The 17786-nt window shown below is 36.9% G+C and overlaps 1 protein-coding gene across 5 annotated transcripts in view; it reads right to left on the reverse strand.

Annotated features, from left to right (window-relative positions):
- Positions 1 to 642: 642 nt before the first annotated feature.
- The window catches only part of DNAAF4 (dynein axonemal assembly factor 4), a 69403-nt gene continuing 52259 nt past the window's right edge, over positions 643 to 17786 (reverse strand). For 4 of the 5 annotated variants that reach the window (XM_073877043.1, XM_025884173.2, XM_073877044.1 and 1 more), the window contains exons 7-9: positions 5312 to 5465; positions 4221 to 4326; positions 643 to 2285 (exon numbers count right to left, since the gene is read on the reverse strand). In XM_073877043.1, the coding sequence (XP_073733144.1) occupies positions 2176 to 2285; positions 4221 to 4326; positions 5312 to 5465 (370 nt within the window). In that variant the 3' untranslated portion in view covers positions 643 to 2175. The remainder of the gene's footprint in view (positions 2286 to 4220; positions 4327 to 5311; positions 5466 to 17786) is intronic. The other variant, XM_073877046.1, reaches the window with a different exon arrangement.

Below are 17786 nucleotides of genomic sequence, written 5' to 3' on the forward strand. Positions count from 1 at the left end.
ATTTATTCATAGCCAAATTTGTCAAAAAGTTGTCTTTATTAATAAACAGGTATACTGTGTATTTATGTATGGTAATCACACAGTAGTGGGCAATTAAAGATCCCTTCAGTTTATTTCTGTAACAGCTACATTTAGCTTATTATCCACTTAGTATCTTGAAATTAATTTCAATCAAATAATTGACATTATGAAAAAAACTAAGGGACTACCATAAGAATTGTTCTCTTATCTTTTATTCATGGGCCTTAATAATAATTAGCACTATTATTTGGGAAGTGTGTTTTCATCATAAAAGAGATGGGAGTGTTGTATCAATATTTCAACTCTATCACTACTTCAATTTAAGACCAAAAGTCCCTTGCAAACTATAGGAGATTGCTCAAAAGAGGTCAAGTATTTTGTGAATACAAATTTGTCATACTAATAAATAACTAGTTAAGACTATCCCTTCTTTCCTCTAAGGATAGATCTTTCACCCTTAGGGCAGTTATTGGGCCCAGTCTTTTTTTTGGAGGGGGGGGAGTGGAGGATGGTAATAGGAAGAGCCTGAAGAAGCACTGGGTTGGTTAACATATTTTGAATATCAGACTGGTATTTGACACACAATAATGAGACCCATCTTTATTTTGGTAACATTTATTTTTAAAAAACAAAAACAATAAACCATAAGAAAAAGTAATCCTACCTTATTAGAAGGTCTATTAACTGGACAAGGCTGCTATGTAAGTTACCTAAGGTTGCTTTATAAAAGTAAGTCTCAAGATTGCTGAACTAGGATATCCTTACACATTCAAAAAAAAGTACTGTGTTAAAAAAAAGAAGAAGGATGAAGCTGTTTTATGGTCCATTTGAATGACATCAGATGACCAAATACTCTAAAAACTTATTCCTAAAAATTGTGTTTTGTTTTTCTAAAAATCCTCTAACTATAATCAGACAATTGTGATAACTACTATTTACAAAAGGGAAGCTGTACTGTTTTTGTTTAATGCTTGCATCATCACTGTGGTACAACACAAACGGTGGTACAATCCAATGCCAGTATCATAATATTCTGTGTTAACATTTCACCCTTTGCTGTCTTTTTCCTGTTATACTTGAAGGTACTAGAAAACATCTCACTAGAAAACTTACCTTCACCCGATAGTATGAAATATGATCAATGCTTTGGGGAACACTACATATAGTTAAAGTCGAAAATAAGGTTTCCTAAACAGGGTGCCTGGGTGGCTCAGTTGGTTGAGTGTCTGCCTTCAGTTCAGGTCATGATCCTAGGGTTCTGAGACCAAGTCCCGAGTTGGGCTCCCTGCTCAGGAAGGAGTCTGCTTCTCCCACTCCCTTTGCCCTTCCTCCCTGCTGCTTGTGCTCTCTCTCTCACTCTCTCAAGTAAATGAATAAGATCTTTTTTTTTTTTAAAGATTTTATTCATTTATTCATGAGAGACAGAGGGAGAGGGAGAGAGAGAGGGAGAGAGAGAGAGAAGCAGAGGGAGAAGCAGGCTCCCAAGGAGCAGGGAGCCTGACGCGGGACTCGATCCCAGGACCCCGGGACCATGACCTGAGCCGAAGGCAGACGCTTAACCATCTGAGCCACCCAGGTGCCCAGATCTTTTTTTTTTTTAAAGGGGTTTTCCAAACAGTTGTTTTGCTAGATTGAACTGGTCTACCCTCCCACAACAGGATGGAGAAGTAAAGGTTTTGTGCATTGAATACTAAGTGAACATCAGTACTGATTATACTAAGGTCAACCATTCAATTAAGCAGTACATTTAATTTAAAAAATTATAAACATGGTCTTTTATTTTCAAATTTTACCTTGTCAGGTATAAATTAGTAATGTCCTAGTACTCATCACACCAAGAAATATTTTGTTGGTTATAAGGGCAAGCTGAATTCAGTAACAGCAATAACAACAACAAAATATATATGTAATTAATCCATGTATCAAAGAAGCAAAGAATTAAATAATTCTTAATTTGATTTACTTATTCAGAAACCATTCAAATCAAACATTTCATTTTCTATAGATTTATAATATTTTGCCCTCTACAGAATGAAAAAGAAAGTGATTCTGTACAATCAGCCATAATATTTACAAAGATTCCTAATGCCTCCAGTTATTTTTTGAAAAACTTAAAACAATACCTAGTACAATACCTAGTTTCTTCAGCAGTCATTAAGATTTTAGTTCTGTTCCTTGAATTATCTTCCGAATCTTCTCAGCATCATTTTGTACAATTTTATTGGATGGATCAATCTTAAGTGCAGCTTCATAATCCTGTAGGCCTATATTTATATAGCAATGATGGTTGATAAAATTAATATTTTATAAATACTTGTGGTATCTAGATGATTTTTTTAAATAAAAATAACCACTAAGAACGTGGTTCAGGACAAGCATCAGGTTTTAAAATCAGATTCTCATTTTCACACACGTATATCTATGTAGTATTTCTAAAAGACTGCAGAAAATTTTCAGTGATTTCAGGAATAATTATGCTCATTACATTCAGGATTCAGTAAGAAGCAGTTTTGGGGTTTTGTTTTTGTTTTTGTTTTTGTTTTATTATTTTTTTATTTTTTTATTTTTTTATTTTTTTATTTTTTTTTAATTTTCTTTTTAAGATTTTATTTATTTATTTGACACACAGAGATAGAGGGAGAGAGCACAAGCAGGGGGAGCGGCAGGCAGAGGGAGAAGCAGGCTTCCTGCATGAGCAGGGAGCCCGATGTGGGGCTCGATCCCAGAACCCTGGGATCATGACCTGAGCCGAAGGCAGTGGCTTAACCAACTGAGCCACCCAGGTGCCCAGTTTTGGGTTTTTTTTTTTTTTAAAAGATTTTTAAATGTATTTAATCTCTACATCCAATGTGGGGCTCCAACTCATGATCCCAAGATCAAGAGTTGCACACTTTTCAGGTTGAGCCTTCCAAGCACTCCAGAAGCAGTTATTTTAAATTCAATATACAGCTTAAACTCATTAAAGCATGAACAGACTCAATAAAACTCACATATAAAAAGGACATTTTTATTACCTCAATGAGAAAGTAATAAATGGAATCTTATTTAGAAATTCTAGATTTAAAAAAATAATTTTGGTAGATTAAATCCATTAGTGGTTTTTTCTATAGTTGTCATATCTACAGAATTCCTTTGAGGAAAATTGCTTTAAAAGGAAAGCATTGTGGACTGTTTGTTAAATACATATAAATGAGTCTAAGTCTTTACCAAAATAAGTAGTGGGAAAATTTGAGAGTAAGGAAACTTGAGTTCTAAGTGCTACTGATTTGCCATGCCACTTGAGGTAAATCACTTAACTTCTCCAAACCTCCATTTTCTCATCTTTAAAATGAAGAGTACTTTTAGCTCAAAAAGTCTATGATGCTACAATTTCTAAAGAATGCTTTAAAATGTTTCATTCCTGTCTTGATCATTTTTATCATCATGAAGCTGGATAAGAGACTAAAAATAAAGGGTGGGGCCATAAATCTAATTTGGATGCTTTGGTTAGAAAAAACTCCTACAAAATGTCAGAAACAAGTTTAAAAACGAAGTCAGAAATAATAAAACCTTATAGACAAGCCCATTCCCTGGTAAGTGATCATCAAGGAGTATGCCTCTAGGCCTTGAATAAAGGAAAGTTGACTGGTCCTCTGGGTAAGGAGGTGTGGGAAGAAGAGCATTAAAGATAAAATACTACTACAAAATTTTGCCTTTTGGAGCAACATGAGTAACTGCAAAAAGTCCCTAAATACGTTAAAAATGAAAAACAATAAAAAATAAGTGTGTGGCTTCTATACACATGAGGCTGAAACAAAACTTAGTACAGTCTCTCAAACATAAGCAATGATCATACACTGTGGTAGATCACTTGTTTCCGAGCTTGTGTGTGTATCTGTCTGTATGACCAAAGCAGTTCATTTTAAATTTCCATCATTTATATCCTTTATCACACATCTTTTCATAGAAAAGTTGTCTGGATACTACAGCATTTTCCTACACCTAAATGTGTTGTTCACATCTTGTCTTAACTGCCTTCCATAAGAATAAATTTTTTAAATACTTCAAAATCATTTTTTGTCAGATAAATTGCAAAGAATATATTAAATGCTAAAAATATAAAACAGTGGAGTCCTAAAAAGTTATGATCTTAAATAATCCCAGTGACACTTTTTTCAGAGCATAACTTGGAACTTAAAACATCTCTATTAATTTCTTACCTTCTATGTACAATTCTAGTTGACAGAATGCTGTCCCACGTCGTATATATGCCTTCATTCTTCCATTAGCATTATCTGCAACAGGTGGTGTCAATAACTCTAGTGCCTTACAAAATAAAATAAGGTAAAGACAATTTCCAATTTAAACTTGAGCAAAAACATGATAAAAATCTTAACTTTAAAACAAGCCTCAAGCCTCACCCACCAAAATATTTTACTTCACTGGCACAGAAATTTATCAAATATATTTGTGTTGAACAATTTAAGGATTTGTTCAATTTTTCCTATACAAGATTCATACCCTCTCTCCCAAAATGATGATTTGGTTTATCATTTGAAACCTCTACAGCTTTATCTTTATTAGCAGGAATGATTAAAAACACTGGAGGTCTTTACATTCAAATTGGGTTATCCCATTCATTCATTCAATAAATATTTGTGCACAGAATTGTGCTAGTAAAAGGAAAACTGGATCATAAAAATATTGTCAGATCTTTTAATAGCTTAATGAGATCAAAGCATGAGGATCTGGTTATTTCCTTCATATTTTCAATCTCAAGGAGCCACATAAGAGATTTGCATATGATTTTCCCCTAAAACAGATTATTCTGACATGGAAAAAAGAGAAAAAACTAGAAGTTTAAGATAATGACATGATATTAATAATAAAATTAGGATATACTAGGTTACTCTGAAAATTGGGAAATTATAGAGCTATCCTTCTACTAGGCAAGTGGTAGTGATAATAAGAAAAAAACAAGTTTTCTTCCTTCAACCTTTCATTAAGTCTGCGAAACTTTAATAAGATAAAGGGTAAGCACAAACTGACAAGCATTTATTAATTTCCTTGTGAATTTCAACTGATACACCAAGGCAATATAGTGCCTTGAAGTCTCAAAAAAAACACCAGTTTCTTGTCAATTCAAAAAATTTTTTTCAGTAAAAAAACATAACTAACAAGATGACTCTTAAAATCCTTGCATCTCAATTACATAAACTTAAAAGAAAAAAGATTAAGGGCAACATTTAAACCAATAAATAAGAGGGTAACAATTTTAAAGCACCATATATAAATAAATAGAAATATATACCTTAGAAGAATCTTCAATGGCCTTGTGTAAGTTTTTTAGTTTTAGGTGGCAAGCAGCCCGATTCAAATACAATAGTGGAATCTTGTTATTTAGTCTTATGGCTAAATTGTATGCATTAATAGCTGCCAAGTAGTTTTCTTTTGCAAACAATTTGCTAATAAGACAAAAAGAGAAAAGGAAAACAATGTAATATTGAAAGAGAAACACAGAAATAATATCTAATGATATTTGGCAGAGGAGATGGCTTACCTCCTTTTCTATTCCCTGTACAATGGACTTCATTCCAAGGCTACACCAGCTTCACCTTTCCTCCACATACATCAGCGTGTAATCTGAATGCAACTGACTTCAACCCCACCTCCGAGGGTATTCATCTGTAGTTTAAACCAGTAAGCGTATTTCCACCCTCTTGACTACAATGACTGACTTGGGAGAGGCTTATGACCTAAACTGGTCTATTCAGAATGCGGCCTATGACTTTGTTTCCAAAGTTAGAGAATGAAAAATTGGGAAAACTCCTCTTGCTGGATACAAATGAAGAAAGCACACAGCCCAAACTATTAGTGACCATGTTTAATAACACCACGAGAACAGCCAGCACTAGAATAAAGCTGATACTGTGGAATTATGAAAAGAATAAAAAGGCAGACAGAAACTGAGTCCTTAGTGATACAGTTAAGCTGCTAGATCAAGCTTACCTGAAATGCAATATATCTTTAGCTTTTTACTTATATAAGCCAATAAATTCTTTTTAACATACAGCCAGTTTAAATTGGGTTTTTTTGGTTACTTGGCAAACAAAAGCATCTAATAGATCAAATCTTCCAAAATTCTCTTCAAATAGATGTACATAGTTAAAAGATTTAGTTAAAATGTGAAGTGTTTCTTTATATTTATGTACAATTCTTAGAATTTTGAAAAATGCATAAACATAAGGAAAATAGAAAATACCAAATATAAGTATCATAAAACACTTTGTATTCACTTCCAGTTGATTGTACCGCATACTGTATAGTTCTAGAACATGATGACATCAGAAGTAAAAGCACCCAGTAAATCATTAGGAAAAGGGAAGATGACACCACTGTGACATCTAACCTAAGCCTGACTCAAGTATAAAATAACCCGCACAAACTGGAAAGCTAATTCTCTGGTAACAGTTTATGCTTCTGAAGTGCCTCATATCACCTAGGACATTTCTGAATGCAAGTAACAGACAGAAGCCCAATTCAAACTGGTTTAAACAAGGAAATAAATTATCTCACATTTTAAAAGTCCACATTTAAAAAATCCAGACGATGGAAAGGCTCCATGCCCAATGAAATCAGCAGCTTGAGGATGTTATCCTAAGGCCCAAGGTTCCTTTCATTTCTCCATTCTACTGCACTCAGCAGCTACTTCATTCTAGGGCTGGTTTTCCTCATGGGTGTAAGGTGGCTGCATAATTTCAGGTGCCACCTTCAAGCACAATATTCATTAGAAGAAAATGGGACAGTATCTTCTGGCATATGCTCCTTAAGGGCAAGAAAACTTTCCCCAAAAACCTCCCGGTTCACCTCCTTTCCCATCTCACTGACCAAAAGTACCTACCCTTAAAAAAATATTTTGTCTTAATAAAATCACCAGTCTCTCTCACCTCCTCTATCTCTCTCCCCACTTTTACTCCTTAGTACTACATATTGTTTTGGAGCATTTAAAAAAAATTCAACAATATGATCATCTTTTTGTATTAAGAAATATGGAGATATACTATTTTTACAAAGTTTTTGTCATTGTTGTTGTTACTTTTACAAAGAAGTCCCTAATTTGTGCCAGGATTTCTGAAACCAGTCTCCTCCTACTGATGGACATTTAGAGGTTTTGTTTGCCACTACTCTGCTTTTATAAACAACATTACAATAAATATTTTTGTACATGTAGCTAAAAACAAAGCACCACCACAAACAAAAACCCCACCAGCAGTATAATCAAAACAACCCTGATTTGTTGAAGTCAATCAGAATTTATCCTGGGACTTGGGATAGGGTCCCCATCTAAGTCACAAGGGTAAGTTCTACACACCTAAACAAAATAGGGTCTCAGCCAGTAAGGATAAAGGGAGACCATACATTTTGGCTAGATAACTGATAATGTCTACCACAAGCCTTTTTTTTTTAATTGTGATAAAATATATATAACAAAACTTACCATTTTTAACCATTTTTAAATGTATAGTTTAGTGGCATTAAGTACATTTACATTGTTGTGCAACCATCACCAATATCCATCTCCAGAACTTTTTCATCTTCTGAAACTGAAACTCTGTACCCATTAAACATTAACTTCCCATTCCCTCCTATCTTTGACAACCACCATTCTATTTTCTGTTCTATGAATTTGACTGCTCTAGGTACCTCATATAAGTGGAATCATACAGTGCTTTTCCTTTTGTAACTGGCTTATTTCACTTAGCATAATGTCCTCAAGGCACATCCATGTTGTAGCATGTAACAAGGGTTTCTTCCTTTTAAAGGCTGAATAATATTCTATTGTATGGATATACCACTTTTTGTTTACCTAAATATCCATCAGTGGGCACCTGGGTTGCTTCCACCTCCTGGCTATTGTGAATAATGCTACCATGAACATGGGTGTACAAACACCTGTTTGTGTCCCTGCTTTCAATTCTTTTGTGTATATACCCTGAAATGGGATTGCTGAATCATATGGTAATTCTATTTTTAATTTTTTGAGGAGCCTCCATACTGTGTACCATCTTACATTCCCACCAACAATGTTCAAGGGTTCTAATTGTTCCACATGCTCACCAACACTTGTTATTTCTGGGGATTTTTTATAACAGCCATTGTAATGTGTATAAAGTAGTATCCCACTGTGATTTCTATTTGCATTTTCTAAATAGTGATATTCAACATCTTTTCATGTGCTTTTGCCATTTGTATATCTTCTTTGGAGAAATGTCTAAGTCCTTTGCCTACTTTTTATTTTTATTTATTTATTTATTTTCTTTGCCTACTTTTTAAAAAGGTTGTTTTTTAGCTGTTGAGTTGCAGAAGTTTTTGGGTTTTTCTTTAAGATTTATTTATTTATTTATTTGAGGGAGGGGACAGAGGGAGACAGAGAGAGTAACCTACGCAGACTCCACTGAGCACGGAGCCAACAGGGGGATCAATCTCACGACAGAGATGAGACCTGAGCGGAAACTAAGAGTGGGATGCTTAATGGACTACACCACCCAGGGGCCCCACAGAAGTTCTTTATATATAGTCTGGATATTAAGCCTTTATCAGATATATGATTTGCAAATATTTTCTCCATTCCATAGGTTATCTTTTCATTCTGTTAATAATGTCTTTCATGCACAAAAGTTTTTAATTTTGATGCATTTCGATTAACCTATTTTTCTTTTGTTGCCTGTGCTTTTTAATTTTTTTTATTATTATTTTTAGAGAGAGAAAGAGAGAGAATGCGTGTGAGCAGGGACAGGGGAAGGGCAGAGGGAGAGGGAGAGAAAAAAGTCTCAAGCATACTCCCTGCCGAGCACAGAGCCCCACTCAAGGCTCGATCTCATGACCCTGAGATCACTACCTGACCCAAAATCAAGTCAGACACTTAACTGACTGAGCCACCAGGCACCCCGATGCTTTTGATATCACATCTAAGAAATATTGCCAAATCCAATGTCATGATGTACTCTGTGTTTTATTCTAAGAATTTTATAGTTTTAGCTCTTATGTTTAGGTCTTTGATATATTTTGAGTCAATTTTTATATAAGGTGTTAAGGGTCCAACTTCATTCTTTTTTATATGAATTTCCAGTTTTCCCACCACCATGTATTAAAAAAGACTATCCTTTCTACATTGAATAATTGTTGAAAATCATTTGGTCATAGAAGGGAGGGCTATTTCTGGACTACCTATTCCACTGGTCTATATGTCTGTACAAATCTTATATTAACATACACATTTGAAGAACAGTTCCATTTTGGGGGCACCTGGGTGGCTCAGTTGGTTAAGTGTCTGTCACTTGTTTCAAACCTGGGCCTGCCTTGTGGGACTTGAGGAGCGAAGGGAAACAACATGAAGCTCACACTGCAGGTCAGGATCTCAGGGTTGTGGGATTGAGCCCACATCAGGCTCCACACTGGGCATGGAGCCTGCTTCAGATTCTCTTTCCTCTCCCTCAGCCCCTCCTCTCTCTAAAAAAATAAAAAATAAAAAATAAAAAATTTTAAAAATTTAAAAATAAATGAAGAATAGTTCCATTTTTCATCTTTAACATTAGTTTTACAATATAACAATTTTGTCAGAAAAATTCTCCCAGGTCCTAAGGGAAAAAGAGTTTACAATGAGAATTACTAAAGAACCTCTGTAGAAGGCATAATAGCAAGAAATATGAAGTATTAAAATATTTTTAATGTTTACATGTACATATTAAATATAAATCCAAATTCTTTTAAGTTCAATGTCACTACAAACATCCAAAAATTTGCGTGATGGCTTTCAGAGTGATTTTGAACTAGGAAATAGCCAAATTTCAAAAGGAAAGGGGAAAAAAAATATCTAGAGGGCAGTAACCTTTGCACACCAAATTTAAATAGAGAAGTTAATAACCATGAGGTCTCCCCTAATGTTCCAAATAAGGCAATGTCAATGAAAAGAATTATGCAAAAGTACTCATTAATTCAACACATACTGAGTGCTTATTATACTGTATGTACAGTGAGAACAAAAGAGTCATGGACAATTGCAAACATTCCTGTCATTTTTATGACTGACTGGTCTGCCTTTATAAAGAAAGAAACATTCTGATTTGCAATGGCCAAAAGGGCCAAAGATTTTGTACAAGAGTTGAGTGTGGGAGAAGCAACCAGAGGCAGGACTGATAGGAAAGCAGCACTATAGAGAGAAGTCAAGAAAAGGGCAGGAGAAAGCTAGGAGAAATCAGAAGTAGTAGGGCTTAGCCACAGCAATAGGGGCGGGAGCAACCCACGATTCCAACAGAAGACAGAATAGCTCTGTTGTGCGGGCAGTAAGAACTGTAAGAGTCACCTGCCCCTGAAAGGACTTTAAAAGTCCTGTCTCTTTCAGCATCTCATAGAAAACATTCTTGGGTATCTTGAGAGCTTCTAACGCTGAGTATCAGCATGCCTTAGTGAGGGCACATCAAGCAGTACAATTTAGCACTCACGATGGAAACAGGAAGAGGAAACTACATACCAAACAAAATGACAAGGTCGGCCATAACAGGTACCGTCCTGCAACAGAATAGTATGGGCTATAAAATGCATACAAACAAGCAACTGAACAAAATGATAATTACCTCAAAGAAGTCATCTTGGACTATGGATTCTAAACTTCTTTAAGTCAGGCAAAAGGTAGCAGTATAAGAAAAGTGTCTTATCTCCAGAAACAGAGTTTTTAAAATGCAGCAGAGCAAGGCAGATTTGGCAAATCTGTCCCGAAAGTAGGCAGGTGCAAAGGGCTGTTGGGAGATAATTCTCTATGGGAATCTTATGTTCATGCATGTCTTATGTCAGATGCACGGTCAGCTTTTAACTGGACAATCTTTTCAAAGATGTTTGTATAGCACACAGCCTTGGAAAACAGAGATAGTGTCTTCCTCTGGGGTGAAGAACAGATTTATTTACTGTTCAGTATGAAAAAAATATAGTATCTCCTTGTGCGGCAAAAGTTCGACATGTTTGCTTACAATCCTCTTATAAAAAAGTGTGTTCCTTGGGGGCACCTGGGTGGCTCAGTCAGATAAGCATCCAACTCTTGATTTCGGCTCAGGTCATGATCTTGGGGTCCTGGAATTGAGCCCCATGTCAGGCTCCTGCTCAGCGCAGAGTCTCCTTGTCCCTCTCCCTCCTGCTCTGCTCTTCCCACCCTCCCCCACCCCCGCTCTCCCCCCCCCCACACACACACACTCTAAAATAAGTAAAAGTAAATTAAAAAATTGTGTTCCTTAAATATGGTGTTCTGAGCTGTGGTTCAAACCTGGGCCTGCCTTTGCATTGGCCTTGTGGGACTTGAGGAGCGAAGGGAAACAACATGAAGCTCACACTGCTTGCTGTGCCTTAAATAATAGTCCTTTATCTCTGACCCATGAGTTTCCTGTATTCTCCCCTGTATCCATGAAACTATGGTAGGCTAACCCTTCACAGTTCTTGCCAGGGCATGGACCCAAACCTAAGAATTAGAAAGAAATTCAATTTGGCAAGTAGAACTGTATACTGTGTTGGGAGGAGATGATCAATAATCAGCATCAAAAAGTCCAACATGAAGTAAAAGGACATCCAGACAGGCAGATAGAATCCAACCACAGAACAACAAGCATAAATATAGACGGGCAGACTAGGTTAGTCTGTCAGCAGGGTCTTATAAACAAAGCTGGGATTCAGAGGTAGAATTAGCCTGGTAGCAAAAGTTAAAACAAAAGCAAAACAGATTCCCCAATCTTAAAAGGACTGGGGTACTAGGCAGCTACAAAATCTGGCACTTAGGCGAAAAGAATAAAAAGAAAATTCAGGGGGCACCTAGGTGACTCAATGAGTTAGGCATCTGACTCTTGATTGCAGCTCAGGTCTTGAACTCAGCATCATGAGTTCCAGCCCCACATACAAAGAAAAGAAGAGAAAAGGAAAGAAAAGAAAATTTAGATATAAGAACTAGGGTAGACAATGATTTTATGTAATAATAGCAATATGATGCTGGGAACTAGATTGTAGAATAATATATCCTTAATTCCCTCCTATGTAACGTAAGACTGCTGTAGAAAGTGAGGTATGCAGAAGGGATTCAAGTGGCCTTAGGGTAGGAAAAGAAGGGATTTAAGTCTGAAGTTAAGACAGAGTCCAAAAAAACTTATGCTAAAAATCAAGCACAGAGCAATGTCAGTGACACAGAACAATGGTCCATTTACTTTATATGATTACAGGTGTCTAGAAGAGTAGCTATTAAAGTTATTTACAGATTCTGAGTCATATAAGCCTGTTAAATAACATCATACCAAGCACATATCTAAATTAGAGCATCTAGACTCTGTTTTATGTGAGATCTTCTCAGTAAAAAGCTGTCTGGTACATAAGGTTAATTGGAAAAGGTAAAATGCTTTCATGAGCAAATAAAATTACCTAAGCTTACTTATTCTCCCAAAAGGTAGAGATTTGGCATTTAAACTAAGACACAGCAGTGGAAGGGTAGGCAGAGAAAAATGAAAAAGCTATTGCTCTTTTGAAAGGTTTGCACACCTCTACCCTTTTGTGAAACAAGTGTCCCATGGGTTTTAGCATAGTAAAAACAGTTGGGACTGTTTTCACCTGTGTAAATATAGAAGGCTATCATGAAACAAAGCCTCCAGAGATGAAAGTATTTCATCCTTTGGCTTAAGTTCAACACTCCACTTCTGAATCAGTTCTATTATGTCTATTTCTATCTTTTGTCCTGTATTACATTGCTAGCGAGGATACAATTCTAACAAGTCTTATCTTTCCTTTTATCTATTTGTACTTTGCAGTATGATTAACCGTACTTTGCTCTATTTCTCTGGGTGTTATCAGTTACCAAGTTTTCTTCCATCTCTCCTCATATTCAACACTCTTTCTCTGGTCCTCTTATTTTACATTTCTTTCTTTTTCTATCTAATTGGAGGTAGTGAGGCAAAATGGTATATAAACAAAAGAGGCTGAAAGTAATGACAATCTACCATGTCTGACTGCTGCAAAATATACTTTTACACTAGGGTTGCTGCCAATTTGTTGTTTTTGCCAGCAGTCAATTTTATTTCTATGTTTTAATTTTTTTAATTTTTAATTTTAACACACACACACACACTTTTGCTGCTCTTAGTCAAAATTCCAACCCTGGCTCAAAAATCTTATCTTCCCTTTCTACTCTTTTTTTTTTTTTTTTAAGATTTTATTTATTTATTTGAGAGAGAGAGCATGAGCACAAGAAGGGGGAGGGGCAGAGGGAGAAGCAGACTCTCCGCTGGGCAGAGAGCCGGATGTGGGGCTCGATCCCAGGCCCCTGGGTCATGACCTGAGCCAAAGGCAGACGCTTAACCGACTGAGCCACCCAGGCGCCCCAGCCCTTTCTACGCTTAAATCCAAATCACATCTTTAGTATATCAGAAATAAGACCAGACCAACACTGCCTAGGACCTTTAGTCCCAGCATCACAACACCTGTACCAAAGCACTGTCTCACCATTTCAGTCAACCACGTTACCTTTGAGCACTGATCTAAAAGCACACTTCTCCCTTGTCTTCATGTTTCTGGTCTTTCCTACTCCCATGCCCCTCTACTCCTTTGCATTTTTTTTTTTTTTAAGTAATCTCCATGCCCACTGTGGGGTTTGAACTCATGACACTGAGATCAAGAGTCCCATGCTCTACCGACTGTGCCAGCCAGGTGCTCCTCCTTCATACTTTCTTATTCCTAGTTCTGCCATAATAGACTCCACCTCCCAGTCCTTCTCTATACCCTCAACTTTTCCACAAAATCCTTTCTAAAACAAACCTGGCTCTGCCCTGGGGGCAGTGCTAATCTCTGCCACCCTCCCCACTAAATACCCCTCCACCCAACTCCCCACATCAGGGATTTGAGGGGGTGGAACTGCAGGAACTGGCATTGTCTGGGCTTGCTTCTGCTAGATCCAAGCTGTAACTCTCTCTTTAGATAGAAGGCCTTGTCCTTTGGGACTCCTGACATCTTTGCCCTACAGCCATCTAGTCACTGTCGTCTACTGGCTTTTTAAAATCACTCTTCTCATATTCATTAAGGACTTTGAGAAACCTGGTTCCCGGCATCTGTCTCTATCCCAACTTCTGCCATGATTCCAGAGGATTCTAAGGTTTATGTATGTGACCAATTTATCAATTTATTCTTGAAATACCTGGAACTCCCTAACTCAGCATATCTTCAACTGTACTTTTGCTACCCACTCCCAGGGTCACACACTGGCCTCTAACTAATTTCTTAATTGCTCCAATTTCTCTTATTCCACTGGGCCCCTCATGGCATTTCTTCCTTTCTAACTCAGCCTGGACTTCATGGCTAAATATCTGAGCTATTTTTCAATGAGCAATCTGGTCTCTTGCACTACTGGTCTTTTACTGTACTTGTCAGTTAAAAATCCCACTCTGGCCCAAAGATCTATTCTTAAATCCAAAAGACTAAACACTAGAGGAGATAAATCACACAGCTGTACTGACATCTCTTTAAATTCATGTTCTTCAACCTGGCAAGTCCAACAGTATTCACTAGTCAATTTCCCTTATCTAGGTCCATACTTGTCTTCACTTTCTTTCCTCCAGTCTTAGAAAATGAAGTATCTCTGTCTATTCCAAGTCAATCTATCAACATTTTCTAGAGCAAAGTAATGAATCCAGCAGGACAGCCCACTCAGCTTTGCTCGCTTCAGCATTCTCAGATTGTAGGGAGGAGCAATTCATAACCAAACCATTTAGCCTGCTTTCACAAGTGGAATACAAGGACAGAAAGTGGGTTTTATTCTTCTGTGAGAAATATACAGCAGTAGTTAGAATACAAGCTTTTAATCAAACTGACCTGGAATTGAATCCTGATTTTACTCATTAACCATCACCTTAGCCATGTTTTCTTAACTTCTAGCCGTTTTCCATGTTTGTAAGAAGGGGATAAAAATAATAATATCCAATAGTCACATTGTTATAGGAATTAAGTGAGGTATTTTGTGTACAGCTGCTAATTTCTCAATAAACATTTGCTAAATAGTGCAAAAGTAGTAGGTCCTGCCCAGCTACAGTTGTGAGGACTTTATGAGATAGAATAAAACACAAAAGCTCTTGTAAACCATCACAAGCTATGAACATATGAACTGTGATCCTGACAATGGGGCAGTTTAGAGATAAGCAAATGTAATTAAAGAAATGACAGAATGTTAGAGCCGGGCGGCACTGCAAGCAGTTGGCCAAGTAGAATGAGTGGAAAAAAAGAGGGACTTTCATTTAATATGTGCTGTGAAAATTTCTTCCCCCCCAAAAATATTTGTTATTATAAAATTTTAAAATGAATGCAACTTTTAAAAAGAGGAAGAGTTTAACAAAATCAAGACAATCCATCCATTTTTGGCTTTCACCCAATTTTCTCCACTCTGCTCAGAGAGATTTCAATCACCTCTTCTTTCTCTTGTCTCCAAACCTATTCAAATCTTTTATATTCTTAAGGAAACAACACAAAACAAAAACTCTTTAAATTTTCTACCCCATTGGCTTCTAGGAGTATTTTTGTGTACTCCTTTCTTTTGCAAGACCTTTAAGTGTCGATAGGTCACGGAGCGTTATCCTCAGGCCACTACTCTCCTGGTCTACATGCTCTGTGGATATCTCAGTTACTTTTTTACTTTTATAAATTTAACTGCAATATAAATGCTGATAAACTCCAAATCTATTTCTACAGTGCTGGCCTCTCCTCTGGGTTCAAACTTGCTGGACAGTGTCACCCAGACTGGCCCAGAGACATATTCAACTCAACATATTAAAAACTGAACTTAACCTCCATTCTCTCCTGACTGGCCCCTCATTTTGTATTCTCTAATTTAGCTGGTGGCATCACACAATCAATCATTCAAACTAGAAACTGGGAACTCCTTCCTCTTACTCCCCAAAAATCAATCAAGAAGTTCTGCCTATTTTACCTCTTAAATATTTCTCAAATTTCCCTCCCCTCCACCCCTACAACAGCACCTACAAAAAGGTCAGTTCAAGGCCTTTGCCATGTTTTCTGCAACACATTCTTCCCCCTCACCTTATAGAATAAAATCTAAAAAAATGCAGGTGCCCCCCAAAAATGCAGATTCTTAAATAGAATGAGCAAACTGGTAGCTGCCAGAGGGAAGGTGGGGGGGGGGTGAAATAGGTGAAGGTGATTAAAAATAAACTTATCATGATGAGCACTGAGTAACATAGAAATGTTGAATAGTTATATTGTACACCCGAAACTAATATAACACTGTATGTTAATTATACTCGAATTAAAAAATAAGTTAAAAAAAAAATCTAAACCAAGCACACGCAGCCCCTGATGATTTTTCTAAGTTCATTTGTTTTTACTTGTAGCCTCAGATTTTATGTTTTACCAAAAAATAAACCACATGTAATTCCTGACCTATATATCACACTATTTCTTGTCTCTTGAGCTTTTGTTCATATTGTCTCCACTACTTGAAATGAATGCCTTTCTTTCCCTTTCTCTTGAAACTCCTACTTATCATTAAGAGGAGCTCAGGGGCTACATTCTCTATGAAGCTTTTTCTGAACCTACCTTCCTCCCTTTAAAGGTAGGTGCCCCTCTTCTGTATTCTCATTTTACCTTGTTCTTTTCTATGTATTGTACTTCCCAAACAGTATTATAACTATTTGTATATGTCTGTCTCCTCCACTGATCTTTGTAGCTCAGAGCCTAGCCTATAGTCTGGTAAATAGCAAGCAATCAATAGATGTTTATTTAATGGTTGAATAAATGGAGAGGAAGGGAGGGAAGGAGGAAGGGAGAGAGGGAAGGGAAGAAAGAGGAGGAAGGATCATGTAGGGCTTTAATGTTGGAAGTAAGAGAAACCAACCTGTCAGGCCCAAGCAGCTGACCTTCATAAAAACTGTCACTTTAGCTCAACCCCACATATCAATTCCTGGTGTAAGAGACAGGAGAAAAGACCAAGAAAGAACACAGGAAACATAAGAAAAGAAAAATGTAGACATGTGGTAGACAGGTAATGGAAACCTTCCACCCCCCAAAAGATGTCCATATCCTAATCCTCACAACCTATGACGTGGCAGGAAGATTCCACAGATGTGCCTAAATTAAGGTCTTGAGGTAAGAGATTATGCAAATGAGACTAATGTAATCACAAGGATCCTTCTAAAAGAAAGAGGGAAGCAGAAGAGTCAGAGTCAGAGAAGGAGATGGGATTATGGAAGCAGAGGTTAGAGTGATGCAATTGCTGGCTGGAGGCCACAAGCCAAGGAATATAGGCAGCCGAAAAACTAGAAAATGAAAGAAAATAGATTCTTTCCTACAGGCTCTATAAGGAACACAACTGATACATTGAATTTAGCCCAGTGAAAACCATTTTGAACTTCTGACTTTTAAACTGTCAGATAGTAAATCTGTGATTTTTTTAAAATTTTTTATTGTTATGTTAATCACCATACATTACATCATTAGTTTTTGATGTAGTGTTCCATGATTCATTGTTTGTGCATAACACCCAGTACTCTACGCAGAATGTGCCCTCTTTAATACCCATCACCAGGCTGACCTATCCCCCCACCCCGCCTCCCCTCTAGAACCCTCAGTTTGTTTTTCAGAATCCATCGTCTCTCATGGTTCGTCTCCCACTCCGACTTACTCCCCTTCATTATTCCCCTCCTGCTATCTTCTTCTTTTTCTTTTTTCTTAACATACGTTGCATTATTTGTTTCAGAAGTACA

Source organism: Callorhinus ursinus, unplaced genomic scaffold (genome assembly GCF_003265705.2).
Source record: "Callorhinus ursinus isolate GAN/ISIS: 27379988/994484 unplaced genomic scaffold, GSC_fseal_2.0 scaffold25, whole genome shotgun sequence".
In the NCBI taxonomy this organism is placed as follows: Eukaryota; Metazoa; Chordata; class Mammalia; order Carnivora; family Otariidae; genus Callorhinus; species Callorhinus ursinus.